Source organism: Lutjanus erythropterus, chromosome 21 (genome assembly GCF_056507025.1).
Source record: "Lutjanus erythropterus isolate fLutEry1 chromosome 21, fLutEry1.hap2, whole genome shotgun sequence".
Lineage (NCBI taxonomy): Eukaryota > Metazoa > Chordata > Actinopteri > Lutjaniformes > Lutjanidae > Lutjanus > Lutjanus erythropterus.
This window is the reverse complement of record NC_139337.1, coordinates 4,411,952-4,427,248: the sequence shown is the minus strand read 5'-3', so window position 1 is coordinate 4,427,248 and position 15,297 is coordinate 4,411,952. Positions and strand designations below refer to the sequence as shown.

Below are 15,297 nucleotides of genomic sequence, written 5' to 3'. Positions count from 1 at the left end.
AAGACAAGACACAGGATTAAATACACTAGGGAGGGGGAGGAAAACAAGACACAGGTGAGGGCAGTCAGAGACAGGTGAAAATACAGGACAGACAGGAAGTAAAACCAAAACACATGAGGGAGAACCAAGACTACAAAATAAAACAGGAAGTGTCCAAAATCCAAAACCATGACAATTGCAACCCACCTGCCAAACCAAACTGCTGCTATTGTTTGATGATTATGGCCTACAGAACTGCAGTATATGTGTATGATATAATTGATTGTCAGTGTGAATATATTTATATAGATGGTGGATGAACAGATTGTTACAGAGGATCAGACAATAGCAGAGCTGTGGCTTTCTGATTAGTGTCACTGATACAAAGAGACCTGCTGAGTCTAACTTCCATTTGGTACACAGCAGCTGTGAAGACGATTTCATATCCCCTCATGTGTTCTGCCTAAGTTTTACATTGTTTGCATATTTATTCCTTAAGTTTCATATCCTGGCTTGTCATCTCTCTTAGTCACCCCTACAGCGTAGGCCTAGTGGTTACATAATCTGTCGATCAATCAGTCGTGGCAGACGCTAATTGTATATTTTTTCCACTTGGAGAGATTCAGGACAAGTGAGCTGTTACTTTAGTTGAGTGAAAACCTTAGTTAGACTTGCATTATTATTATAATAATTATTATTATTGTTAAGTTAATGTCCTTTTCTGTTTGCAGATATGAGTAAGTTGCTGCATGTGGGCTGTGTGTGTTCATGAGTATGTTGTTAGTTAGCATGATTAGCTGTGCATTCACTGGGTGTGTGAAGCAAGCAGCAATCATAGCATAGTTATCACAAATATAGTGCTGTGTGTTGCAATACTGTGTCATGGAGTGAAACACTGATTGTTGTAGGCAGTAAGAGCGCTCATAACAAGTCACCACTCCAGTGTGCCATTCAGTGCATACATGGCAAATAGTCAGCTGGAGTATGAGCTGTGGCTCTGCCCAGTAGTGACGTGTTCTGCACATTAATGCACATACATGAGAGACAATGCATGTTATTGTTCATTAGTTTGTATGCTATAATACGTGGAGGTCATGCATAATGCTGTATGTAATTCTTCATATAATTAATACTCATTGTAAGTCTTTTATTTTCTGTTGTTATAGAACCACACAACCAAACTTCCTGTCAGCAGTATAAAATGCTGCACAGTATGTGAAGTTTATAATAAGGTTAACTGAAGATACATCCTTCCTGAGCCTTCTTATAGTGACAGCAGGAGTGAATCACACACACCACCTCACCAAATGTATCCAGCTGGTGACTGTTAAAGTAACTTCAGCCTGTTGTTTGACTGACAGCTGTCTGCTTGTGCTGTCACTTTTTCCTCACATCCTCAGCTGGCTGTGACTGACTGCACTGCGAGTCTCTGTAAAACCCCAGAATGTGACATTGTGATTTGCTGTTCTGATTAATTACTGCAATTTGAACGCATGATATCATTAACGATCAATCAATTGCCAGATCCTGACATGACCTATCTTAGAGTCAATATAACAATAATAATAATTAAAACTATTATTTCTGGTATTGCAAAAGCAGTATGATTTGTGATATAGAGGGACTGATAATGTATTCTTTGTTCTTGTCATTTTACATAGAAAAACATTAAAATAAGTATGGTGCGATTTTTGCAGGGATCTCTACCAAAAGATGTTTTTTTCAAGTCTGAAGAATTTTGGAGGGTTTTGTTTCATACACACACACACAATCAAAATCTAAAAGTACATGTGAGGTGTGGCTAGAAATCTGTAAAAGCTTATATGAAAACCACACCCAAGATATACTTAGTTATAATGCAAATAATGCATGAGAATATTTAATTGAAAATGGTATTTTGACACACATTTAACCTTTTAACAAATATTGTGACTGTTGCATTTTGAAACTTGCAGTCAGCCATGTTGCCAATTTGATGAAATTTTGGTCGAATGTTCAGCGCCAATTGAAACTCCTCCACAGTAGAGCCAGTAGCAACATGACATTCACTGTCAGACACTGTTTCTGCTGGACACAGTCATAATGTAAATACATCAGTAAGTCACAATATTGTAAATATTGGCGTGTCAATATAAGATATGTACTGATCTTAAGATATGAGACAACACACCCATAACTGGTAGGGAATTAAAGACATTTCTGCAGGGAGAATCAATGATGTATGTTTCTCTAATGTAACGTTTAATGGGAAATACAATATAAAAATGAGTTCTGGAGGTTTATGGCAGCAGTGTGGTTTCATCAATTGAATCTCTTTCCCCAGATGAGGCTTTGTCTGAGAACTTTCTGGACTATAAGAACCGCGGCATCAACGGATCTCACAAAGGACAGATCGTTTGGAAAATTGACTCCAGCGCCAACTTCACTGACTGTAAGTGACAACAACTCTCTCTTGTTTTTTTTTTTTTTTTGCTTGAGTAAAAAAAAAGTTTTCCCCTCAAGGAAACAAGCTTCTCAATAAAATCAACTGAAGAAACAGCCTGTACTGTGACATTAAATCAATCGTACCTATTCATCTCTGCTTATTATAGATGTTTTACTTGTTTCTGTGTGGAATTTCAGCCAGGTTCATATGCAGCCTGTCACATCGGTGTTTGCATATTCATAAGCCATCAAAATCAAACTGCCTGTGCATTATTACTGTAGATTACAGTCAAATTGCCTTCTGCGATATGGAGACATTCAATTGCTCTACTTAAAGGTGCTGTAAATGTAATGATGAAATAAAACATCACTGAAGGCACAGTGCAGCTGAAAAACAATAGCAAGATGTAAGAAACAACACTAAAATATATCAGTTTGGTTCACTTTGTCAGCTCTAACAAAAGATCAAATGCATTTTTGTGAGACACAACTTAAAGGACCAGTGTGTTGGATTTAGTGGCATCTAGCTGTGAGTTTACAGATTACAAACACTTTGTATCACTAACCCCGTCCATACACGTAGGAAAACCTACAGTATGGACATCTGGCTGTGAATGTGAAAGGCCTTATCTAGAGTCAGTGTTTGGTTTGTCTGTTGTAGGCTGCTATCAAAACATGACGATGCAACATGGTGGCCTTTGTGGATTTTTAATGTAACAAAAGCACGACACATGAACGCTTATGAATATTATGTTCCATATCTGCCAGTAAACCCCTTTAAGACTTACACCACACATCTTTAAAGAGTAACTACACTAAATGCACGTTTTATTGTGTATCATTGGCAGAATGTACAAGAAGTCTTGATAAATTAAGACTGTGTCATAGCTAGTGTTTCACAAACTTTATAAAACATGTTGCTGTTCAGACATCAGTTTAAATAATAATATTCAAATACCTAAATGTTAGCTGGTAAATGCACTTTAGCTTTAGCCACCAGTATTTAAAAGAAGGCACAAATATGTAAGAATTTGGCATTACAGTTTCACTTTCCCGATCTATATGCAGATAAACACATACACTGCTTCATTTCAGTTTGCAAAGACCAACTACAGCTGCTCAACAGTAGTAGCCAGTATGTTGGGACAAGTGGACAAAAATAATGCGCAACATTTGCCAAATTTACAAGAAGGCCCAAATATTAACTATTTGTTGTAGACAGCATTTCACAAATTTTATTAAATTGCTCCTCATTCAAGAACTCTTGAAACTGCCTGTCTTTTAAACGGAGTCTGGCAATAATGCCGTTCTTGGCAAGTGTTTGGTCTATACAATGTCAGAAAATGGAGAAAAATGTTGCTCAAGCTCAAGACGACATCCTTAAATGTCTTGTTTTGTTCACAACTCAAAGACGTGCAGTTTAATGTCAGATCTCCATGTGTCCACTGTGTCTCTGAGCTGTCCACTTGTAATCAGAGCACCCAGTACACATGTTGATATCAGGTGTAAATAGCCTTGAAGAGCAGGTAGACACACCAGGGTTTGGTTGAGCCGCAGGTTAGGTGTTAAAGCACCCTCACTTGTAGACGCTATGTGGTCAGATACAAGTGGTCATAATTGCAGTACATTGACTACTTGTCTCCAGTTGAAGTGGCCAGTTGTCTCCACTGTGGTGTTTTGATTATCAGTCTCAGAGAACAAAGTGGATTGAGGCTGTAAGCCCGTACATTGCTGTGAAGTATCAGTCTGTGGGAGAGTAGCAGGGCTGCTTACAGAAGCACATCATTAGAGGGAGGGAGAGGAGGAGAACGGGAGCAGGGAGACAGTCACAAATGGTGCACAATCACTGCGTTTAGGGACATGGGGAATTGTGTGTATGAGTGAGAGAGAGTACGTGGATGCACACATGAAACAGAATACATTTATCAGTGTAAAGCCATCCAGGTGCTCCCATTTAGTAACGCCAGCCTCTGTATCACAGGCGGAGGTGGCTTTTTCACAAGCTTTAGGCTTTTACAGGACTGGAGGTGTTATGTTAACCTGATCCAAGTATTCATACCCCCCCCCCCCCTCCCAAAGAAAAAAAAACATTTACTCTGTCAGCATGGAAGAGCCACAGAGGCAACAATAAAACTAATACAAATAATATAGCTGCCTTCACTCTGTTCCACTATGCACAGTATAACACTGTTGCTACTAATACTAATGCAAATGCATCTCCTTGTTTACATGCATGAAATCTGATTGGACAAACATTCAAATCAGGCTTTATATATGTTTTTATCCTACTAATTTGTAGTGGGAATTATGTCTGATAGGATTACATTTTCTATCATCATTATGAGGAAATGTTGGTGATTGTGTTTATGTTTATTTAAGGATCCCCAGAACTCCAGACGCACATGGATGTGCCTCTAGGCATCCTGGGGTCCTTAACATTGAAATACAATACAGACATAAAAAATACTATACTAGTACATATAGTGCAAATAATAAATACAACCCTTTAAAATACAAAAACAATCAGACGTGCACAGCAGATAAACATATGAGGGAAATTACAATGAAGTTATAAGAAATACCAGTACAATTGGTATTTGGTATTAGTACAATTGATATTTAAACAAATACTAAAAGGTAGAGCTGCAATGATTCATTGAATTAATTCATTCTCTGATTTTAGCTTCTTAAATGTGAATATTTTTTGGTTTCTTTATTCCTCTCTGACCGTAAAGTGAATATCTTTGGAAAACATTTGAGGATTTCATCTTTGAGGTTTTCCACCATTTTCTGACATTTTATAGACCAAACAACTAATTGATTAATCAAGAAAATACTTGTCAGATTAATCAACGATGAATACAATTGTTAGATGCAGCCCTAATCAACAGATATAAAGTAATACTACAGTAAACTAACTAGATAAACAAACACAAAAAATAAAAAAAAAACTGAGAACAGTAGAAATGATATCTTTGGGCAAATGTTCCAGAGTGTTGTTGACATGTATGACAGTTAATGTATCTGCTCAAAAACAATGTTGTTACTGCACATGTCAGTGAAATGTTAACTGACAGTGTCCGTATTGCTCAGTTGGTAGCGCGTGCGGCCTGTATACTGAGGCTATCCGTCCTCTGCAGCGGCCGCTGGTTTGACCCCTGCCTCCAGACCATTTGCTGCGTGTCATCCCTCTCTCACTACCCCTCTTCCTGTCAAAAAAAAGCAAAAAACTTAATCTTAAAGAAATGTTAAGTGACAAAGTATTTCACTTATTTTTCAATGATGATGTGACTGCCACATTATTAAACATTTGTATAATTATCTTCAGATACTCACAGCACTCCAGGTCCATTGTGAAAGATTTATTAGGATTAATTGGCAGAAATTAAATATAATATTCATAAGTGTGTTTTCATTAGTATATAAGCACCTGAAAATAAGAATTGTTGTGATTTTGGTACCTTAGAATGAGCACTTTATATCTACAGAGGCACCACCATGCACACTGGAGCGTTTGTGTTTTTTGCGAGTTTCTCAGCCACTGTAGCTTTTCCTACATGCTGGGAAGGGGAGGGTGGGTGTGTTTGCAGTCTGCAAACTCACAGCCACAGGTTGTTGCATCTCATTCCCAGGTCCTTAGATACAAACACGTGGGATTCCCGGCCACCAACCCAATTACTATATGCACAAAGGTTATTATGGAAATTTTTCCCCATGAAATAAATAAACTGGTTACATAAAGTAACCATTTAGTGCTCAACAATAAGGCCTCAAACTGTTACGATAATTAATTAGCTGTTGAAGTAAGAAAAATGGCAGAGAATCCTTTTGTCAGCCACTGAAGTATGGAGATTTCAGTATTTTCTTTTTTTTATTATCATAAACTGAATATCTTCGGGCTTTAGACTGACAGAATATTAACAACATTTAACAACATCACCTTGAGCAAAAAACTGGTATGGACATTTTTCAATATTTTCTGACATTTTATAGACATTAGAGATTAAACATGGCTATTAACTTTAGTCTTTGTCATATTTGATAACTGCTAATAAATAAAACAATTTGTAAAGAGTCAAGTAAAAATGAACAAGCAGATTGCGTGACTGGGCAAGTGAAAAAAAAACCCATTAACGTTGAACCCTGCTGTAAACTAGCCGTTTCATGGGGACTTTAACCAAAGTGCTTTTGTTGCCAAACCATAACCACAGATGGAGCTTAAAACGGTTTAAGTCCTGTGCCTTTTTCTCCCACCATCCCCATGACCACCTCCTGATGACTGTTGTGCGGTACATTAATGTACAGTGTATTAGTCACTCTGAACATAATCCAGGCAGCATTAAGTTTGTCAGCACAATATAATTGCGAGACTCAAGTAATATGTAAAGGTAATTTTGAGGAAACAGGCTTGTTACAATAATAATTACCTTTAATGACTAAAAGCAGCTAACCAGGCTACAGTTATGCTTCACACCCACTGTTCTCTTTTGTACATTTAATAGACTTCATTGCATCACCAGCATGTACAGTATTAGGATCCAGTGTTTCCTAATGAACTTTATATATACTTGTTCCTTGTTCTCATTTAAAGGGTGCTTAAGCTAAAGATTTTAACTGTTCACTCTAATGTGACTGCTATCAAGACGTTTAAGGCCGTGGAAATCAGAATGACTACATTTCTGCCTCTCTGTTAAACACCCCAGTCAGACTGCAGGCATACTCGGAGTTGCTGTGTGTTCCCCCTCTTCTTGTCAAACCATCTGAGTGTGTCTGGCCAAACAAGCAGAAAAACACAGAGCTTTACTATGACCTTAATCTCCTCGTGCCCCCCAAGCCTTTTTTCTTTTTTGCTCTACTTCTCCTGTTTTCTGAAAGACTGTTGAGTCCCAGAAATGATAAATGTCATGTATGGTTTACATTTTTTCCTTTACTGCTAATTGTTTGATCATTATTCCAGCTTGAACTGAGTAAAGTATTAAAAACGAAAAACTTGGTCTGTAATATTATGTAATAACTATGTCATATGACATAGTCATCATTAATAAATGAGAATGTACTATTTGAAAATTTTATTCAGCTCTATGAATCATTCAAAAGCCATTGAGAACATGTCAGAACATCTGTGTGTGTATGTTTTAGCTACTGTGAATAATATTGAAGATAGCAAAGTGCATTTTTGCTGTTTATCACATATTGTTTATTACATAGCCAACCATATGGTATATGTACATTTCTATTTATTTTTACATAACTGTACATAACTATGAGTGTTCATGTAAATTCACTGTATAGTATCTACCAGCAGATGACACATGACAACAAGCAGGGAGCCGTTGCTAAAAACAAAATGAAAAAAAGTAAAACTACAAAACTATTTTTTTTTTAAAATCTTGTTGAGAGTAAAAACTACAGAAGCAGAGAACTGGCGTGCTTGCAAATTATTTTTTTCAAAGCTGTTATCTTGAGGTCACAATTTAATTAATTCATTATCTCAAGATAATAAAACTTGTTTCCCCATGATGGCAGGTTAATAATTCTATCTCAAGATAACAAAGTTCGGTTTCTCGCGATAGCAGGCTAATTATTTAATTACCGTGATAACAAAGCTTCTTTTACCATCATAGTGGGTTCATTATTTTCTTATCTCAAGAAAAGAAAGCTTGTTTTCTTGAAATAGGGGTAGTTATTTTGTTATTTCATGATAACAAAGCTTGGTTTCCTGAAACTGGAGGTTATATCAAGATTACAAAGCTGATTTTCTCATGATAATGTGTTTATTTTTTCTCTATCTCAAGATAACAAAGCTTTTTCTCATGATTGCAAGTTAATTATTTAGTTCTCTCGAGACAACAGTTTGTTTTCTCAGGATAGCAGGTTAATTATTAAGTTATCTTGAGATAAAAAAGCTTGCTAACTATTTCATTATCCCGTGAGAACAAAGCTTCTTTTCTCATGATAATTATTTCGTTTCCTTGAGGTAACACAACTTAATCAGTATAATCATAAATAATTCATCATAATAACTAGAATAATAATTATTCCACTATCTCGATAACGAAGCTCACTTTCTTCTAATGAGGGGTTAATTTATGTTGTTATCTCGGGGAAGCAATGAGATGATGCCGTGTCATGTTGTGACTGCTTAGTGGACTGCTCCACCCTGTGGTCAAATTTTGTCTGACAGTAACAGGAGGAGTTACAGCTGTGTGTGTCTACGTGCGGGTTTTGTTTTGTGCTGCATGAATGAATAAGGAATCGTGACCCACAATCTGTCTCGTGTCTTTATCCACAAAGGTTCAGTACAGTACAATGCTCCTTATCTGACAGTCTCAGCTTAAATCAGCTGTCATGACACCATCAATTCATGCTCGCCTGACTTTTCTCATCTGACCTTTTGTATTCTCCCGTGACAACGGGCTGATTGTCCCGTTATCTCAATAAATAAAGCTTGTTCTCTCAAGATAACAAAACAACTGAATCAGTATAACCGCAGTAAAAACAGTAATTGCAAGCACAGCTGCTCTTACTGTCAGTCATCAGAGTTTTGTTGTGTAACAGGCACTCCAGATTCTGGTATGGTGGCTGGAAACTAATTCTTGTCTTGTATGTCTGTGTCCTCCCTCCTCAGCTGAGACCCAGGTCTGCTTCAGGTACTATCACGGCGTCACCGGAGCACTGAGGGCGACCACACCCAGCGTGACCATCAAAAACGGCCCCGCACCTGTGAGTCTCGCCACACCTCCCCAGCTTTGTTCTGCCATATGCAGCCCTCTGAGATTAGCGGTGCTTTACTGGTGCCTCAGTATCTTGTGTCTCAGTTGGAATGACCGCCCAGCTTCTTTATTCCAGTTCACGTCACTCAGTAATGTCAGTCAGCTTTAGTGGCAAGGAAGCTAATTTGTAATTGTAGCTTTCTTGGCTGCAAGCTACTCCTGAAGTAGCTACGCTGCAGCTGCACCACTGATAAAAGTGCAACTCCACACTATAAGCCACAGAGTAGATTTCAGTTAGAGTTATACAGTTGGATTTGGTGGGAGATGGCTCTGCTCTTTGAGAGAGCTTTCAAAGAATCTAAGCAGCACGCAGGACTCAGCTGAGAGCTAATCCCTCAGGATACAGTATCAGATACAGAAATACACATGAACACAGAGCTTAGCATGATAACAATGCTACAGCTTCAGTGACATGAGGTCAGAGTGGTGGAGGCAGCAATCAGTGCTGGCATTAGACAATCTGCAGAGTAATAGTGAGCTGACTAATTGTAAAGGCTGCCTAAAACACTTGTATGAATATGATTGGATAACACCGCTTTGTAACCGGAAGCACTATCAACTTATTTTCTTAGGAAGCAGTGTGATACTAGTCAGCTGGTAGATGAATATATAATGCATGAGTAAACTAATGATTTTGTGACAAATCTGTGACAGAGATAGTAAAAAGACAGCGACTAATTCCTTTAATATTCCCAGTTTCTTTGAAAAGCAGCTAAATTACTGACAGTTGACTGACACTTTACTAGTGTGAATAATGGAGTGAAGGTTAAATAAGAATCAGAGGTAGCACGTTATACGAGACTTATACATATAGAACTACAGTATTAAATAAGAGTAGAGGCTACAAAATAAAATACATTAGCAAAGTTCAGCATGCCAATACATGACCACAGATGAATGATAGAACAAGATGTATGATGGCACCCAGTCTGAAATACAAGAATAAACTACTAAACCATTCAAGAGACAAATAACACTGTTTACTGTGCTCAATTACAGGCCTAACTGCTTATTTAGCTCTGGCAAAAATGTAGGTAGTCAGCCTTGATCCCAGTCCAGGAGTGGGAATGACTACAGCACCTTATAATAAAATACTACAGATAGAGGTTAAATAAAAATAGAAAGGTTGCAGAGGCATTTAAAATGTAGTAGAAGTAATAGAACTAAGTTTGGAACTCAGTTATTTACTCTATCCTGACATATTGTGTGAAATATCACACAGGTGTAAATGTGTTCTCACTTATCAAGATGCATGAAGGTAACCATCTGTTCATTTTTCTTTGACCTTTTAAGTCTTTGGCTGAACTGTCACTTGAGAAGAGTAAAACAGAATGTGGTGTCAGTGCAGGTTTATTAGCTGCAGCTGATTTGTGGAGAGAGCTCACAAACAGATGACATCAGTAACCTTTAACATGAAAATTAACATTGCAGTGTACAACGCGAGGGATGTTGATGTTACTCACTATTGTGGCTTTGGTTGCTGTGGGATGTCTTCATTCATGTTAGATGAATCAATTATTCCCACAGGTAATGACATGAACTGTAGTGGTGTTAATAACCTTCACTTCATGCTTTGCTTGTCAAACATTTGCATACATAAAGTTTTTGATTGGAGGAAAACCAAAGAGGATGCAACATAATCAAACTGAACCAGTGATACTCAATAAAATGTTTTATCCTCAAGAGAAAATAAGATTCAGTGATGTAGCATTTGGTCACACTATCCCACTGCATAGTGGGAAAAAACTGCTTCCTACTGGAGACAAGATTTTGGAATTTCTCTACCCCAATGGTGCTGAGAAATGTAAAACTAGCATTGTTGTGACATGAAGCATGATCATCTCAAAAAAGTACTTGGTACCTCCCAACACTGGTCCAAGGAATGACAACCAGTGAACTGGCGACAAGGTCATGGACATCAGTGATGTGTGTGGGGAGTGACAGCTAGCCCATCTTGTCTGATCCCAACGAAGACCTACTTTTGCACAAACTGCTGAAATAGTTGCTACGTATGGGGCTGCGTAGCTACAGACCAATCACAGTGCCTCTGCTGACCCTTGTCCACTGCTGAAAGTGTCTACAGTGGGCACTTGAGCATCAGAATTGGGCCATGGAGCAGTGAAAGAAGGTTGCCGGCTGTTGACAAGAAGTTGACTCAGCCTCCAAATTTCCAAGATCTTAGTCCAATCAAGCATGTGTGGGATGTGCTGGAACAAGAAGTCTGATCCATGGAGGCACCACCTTGCACCTTATAGGACTTGAAATATTTACTGCCATCATTGTGGTGCCAGATCCCACAGACCTTCAGAGGTCTGTGGGAGTACCTGATTCTGCAGAACACTGGGTAGTTTTCACTTATAGTCCTCTTTAAATGAACCAGACTCAGTCCTCTTAAAGTGGACCAACAGAAAAGGTACTCAGTTCTTTTTGCGTTCACATTGTCAGTTCATTTGAAAGAGGACTCAGATTTCTCAAACTACTCCTTATCCACTATTCTTACTAGCCTTTCCAGTGGCCGTGGTTTTGTCTGTTTTTTTTTCCAAGCATCTCATTGCAATAGCATATGATCTGTCAATGGCAAGCTTACATGGAACCAAAGCAAACCTGGAGTGCTTTGTATACACAATGGAGGGGTTAAGTGAACCGTATTTACATGACCTTCCGTGGAGGTCTCAGTGCGGTTCACTTCAGAAAGGTCTTAGTTCTTTTTGAATGTTCACATAGACACAAACACCGAAAACACTCCAGTCCACTGTTGTGTCTCATTCCCAGGTCATCAAATAGCGATGGTGTGAGTTGGTGGCTTGGATCAGCTCAACAATCAACCCAATCCTGAACGTTGGTATCTGACGTCGTAGGAATTAGATTAAGCAATCAGTTATCTTTCTCCAGATTCTATCATTTCGCCTTTAAAGAAGAAGAAGAAGCAGGTTTAAGGCTTGTGTTTGAAGGTATAACATGGTGACATGGCCTTAATGCTATACGCCCAATGTGTCTCTCTTAGCTCGAGGCATCTGACTCTTTCATTACCTCTGATATCCAAACCACAGCCTCTCTCTGTGTAACCCCTCTGGCCTATGGATAAGCCGGGTTCCCAGTGCAAATGGGATAGTGGTCACATGAAAAACTGCCATGTGAAAACCTTCAGATGAAAATTTTCTGAGCTGTAGCTCCACATATAACTTCTCAGCATATTAGTGTTGTCAATGCCCTTCTAAAGCCTCTATCAGTCAGACCTTGTTATCACGAGGGTGTCCAGCTGAGCGATTGGATTTCACTGTTTGACTTCCCATTCTGCTGCTGTGGGCCCCTGGAAATGCTGATGGGCCCAGAACCTGATCTGTACTTGCTTCCTGAGGACAAAGGAATAAAAATAACCACCATACGAAGAGAGACAGGGAGGAAGAGAGGGAGTATAGCAGAAGAGTCCACTCCAGGTAAGTCATTAAGGATTTTGGAGGCGAGGGGCTGAAGGCAACGGGTCAAACTCCAGGAGGCCAAGACAACAAAGGGAGGAGGACGGCGAGGAGGAGACTACAGGAGACGGACAGACATGACAGCAGTGGAGGGAGATTCGTCTGCTTTGCCTGTTGTTTACACTAGCGCTGCAGACAGACAAGACACAGCGTTTGATTTCGCATGTGTGTGATGGACGGCATGTGTCTCCAGCTGGGACTGCTGTCTCCCAGTCATCCTGAGAGGAGGAGCGGGAGGAGGACGAGGCTCAGCTGGATAGCCTGGGTAACCATAAATATTCACTCCATCCACGTCTTTCACTTTCCTTACACATAAGCTTGTAACATCTCCTTCAGTCAACTTGTACTATATTCTAAATGCATCAGTGTAGAGCTGCAATAATTAATCAAACATTAATCGACTATTAATCAGCAACTATTTTCATAACTGATTCATCATTTTTTGATTAAAAAAAATGTCCAAATTCACTGATTTAATGGTAATATTTTCTTGTTTCTGTATTTCTGTGACAGCAAGCTAAATAACAAGACATTCCACAACATCACTTTGGCCCTTGGGAAACACTGATCAACATTTTTCACTATTTTTTGACATTTTATAGACCGAACAACTAATTGATTCATCAAAAAAAATAAATAAATAAATAAATAACGAACAGATTTACTGATAATGAAAATAATTATTAGTTGCAGCCCTATATCAGTGTTATACATCTTTTTTGCTAATATAGATTAATTGATAAAAAAAAAAATAGCTGAAATATTAAACAACTGGTTCAGTATGTTTAACACATTTTTATCTGTCTCTCCAAGGGTGAGATGAGAATATCGGGATCAGTCTCTGTGTGGAAAACACAGAACTGGAGTCAAGACTTGGGTAGCTTAGCTTAGCATAAAGACTGGAACAGCCTGGTGGCAAAAAAATGCCTACCACTGCAACTCTGAAGTTTACTGTGTTGTCTTTCATTTCTGTGTACAGACAAATGTAAAAAACAGTTTGTTGTTTTAGAAAGAGTTGTATGAACCTTTTCTTGTTAACAGCTGGGTGCAGTGACTGAATGTTGTGTCATGAATGTGGTTGCCAGGTTTTGCCTGACTTACTAAAATTCTGCTTCAAATGCCATCAAAGTAAAACTTTAACTGGAATAGACAGGGTTTCACATTAACCATGGCCCAATGGCCCTTAGCCATGAAAAGTTACCACCTACATGGTGGCCACACAGTAAGGTTAGGTGGTTATACAGTATCTCTGTACTGTGAGCCTTCACCAACACGACATCATCTCCGTTTTGAAACACCTAATTTAGTTTAATATTCTGCAAAAACAGCAAACAAAACTCATTGCAGGCTAGTGAGGCTATGTCATAGCTACTGGAGTCTGGGTTTATTAAGCTTACTCAAACTGGTAACAGAAGAACCAGAAACACAAAAGGTCGACTGTGAAAAAAACAAAACAAAATGGCAACAAAAATTTAGGAGTGAGTGGAAGCAGAACCTGACACATCTCAGGACATTCTGTACTGTGGTGTCTGCTGCCAGTTTCCTCACCTAACTGAGAAGTCTGGCTTGTTTTTCACTGAAAACACCACAATTCATGGGAAACACAAATGTCTCAGTTAAGGAATGCTGTGTTAATATGCATTAAATTGACTTTTTTTGTATTGTTTTTACATAATTGTACATTTGGGCCACCAAAAATGTAATTTGGCCACCAAATTTAGGGTCTCAGTGGCCTGTGGGGTCAGTGCTTATTATTAGTGGTCATCCCTGACAAAAATCTGTATGAATAAACTTAAATGTTAAAATATAATATAAAAGCTGATGCACACTGGCTCTGAAACAAAGTTGTGCGCTCTTTAGTATTCTGTTTTGCTGTCCTTTAAGCAAAAATATAATTCCTGTTCCTGTCATTCCTCTTTATGTGATGGCTTTTATTGTTTCATGTGTCATCCTGTGGAGATGATTCAGATAATTCACAAAATACAATGTGGCATAGGATGGTAGAAACAATGTTAAACTCATCCTCTGTCACATAATGCCATTAAGCAGTCAAGACAACTACGTAGAAAGCTTTTTTCTGTCACATGATGTCACATCTTTGGCGAGCAAAACACAACTTTAACTGCCTGCTGGGTTACGTGCAATAGTTGACAAAAAAAAATTGGACTTGGACTTCGAATACATCAGAAAGTATTTACAGTCTTGTACTGTAAAAACAAAGAAGTTGAGAAAACTCTAAATTTCAGGGCTATAGATTTTTGAGTTTTGCACCCAACTCAAAGTCTTAAAGTGACATGAGTTTGGAAAAAGACACTAGTGTAGAGTTTTTCAAATATATTTTTGGTGCTTGGAGCAACACAGGACTTGTACCATTTGAGATAAGGCAGAAATCAGCCAGTATCTCCAAAAGTAGGCAACTTGCACCACAACACTATAAATGGATAAATAGCACTACAGGCCAGAGGAAAAATGTTTGTTTGTTTGTTTTTTTTTGTCTTGTTTTTTTTTTATTTTGGGGTGACCTAAAAAACATGTTTTGCTATTTACTTTACTAATTTAGATCAACTCTAATCTTTTAGAGCTCCTCAACAGTGTATTGTTGAGTGAACTCATTGAAGTGAAAGTGAATAATGGTTAATAATTTA

The 15,297-nt window shown here is 38.3% G+C and overlaps 1 protein-coding gene across 2 annotated transcripts in view; it reads left to right on the top strand.

Moving 5' to 3' along the window:
- The window catches only part of hecw1a (HECT, C2 and WW domain containing E3 ubiquitin protein ligase 1a), a 101,158-nt gene that overhangs the window by 25,748 nt on the left and 60,113 nt on the right, over nucleotides 1–15,297 (top strand). For both annotated transcript variants that reach the window (XM_084746953.1, XM_084746952.1), the window contains exons 4-5: nucleotides 2,303–2,410; nucleotides 9,032–9,126. In XM_084746953.1, the coding sequence (XP_084603079.1) occupies nucleotides 2,303–2,410; nucleotides 9,032–9,126 (203 nt within the window). The remainder of the gene's footprint in view (nucleotides 1–2,302; nucleotides 2,411–9,031; nucleotides 9,127–15,297) is intronic.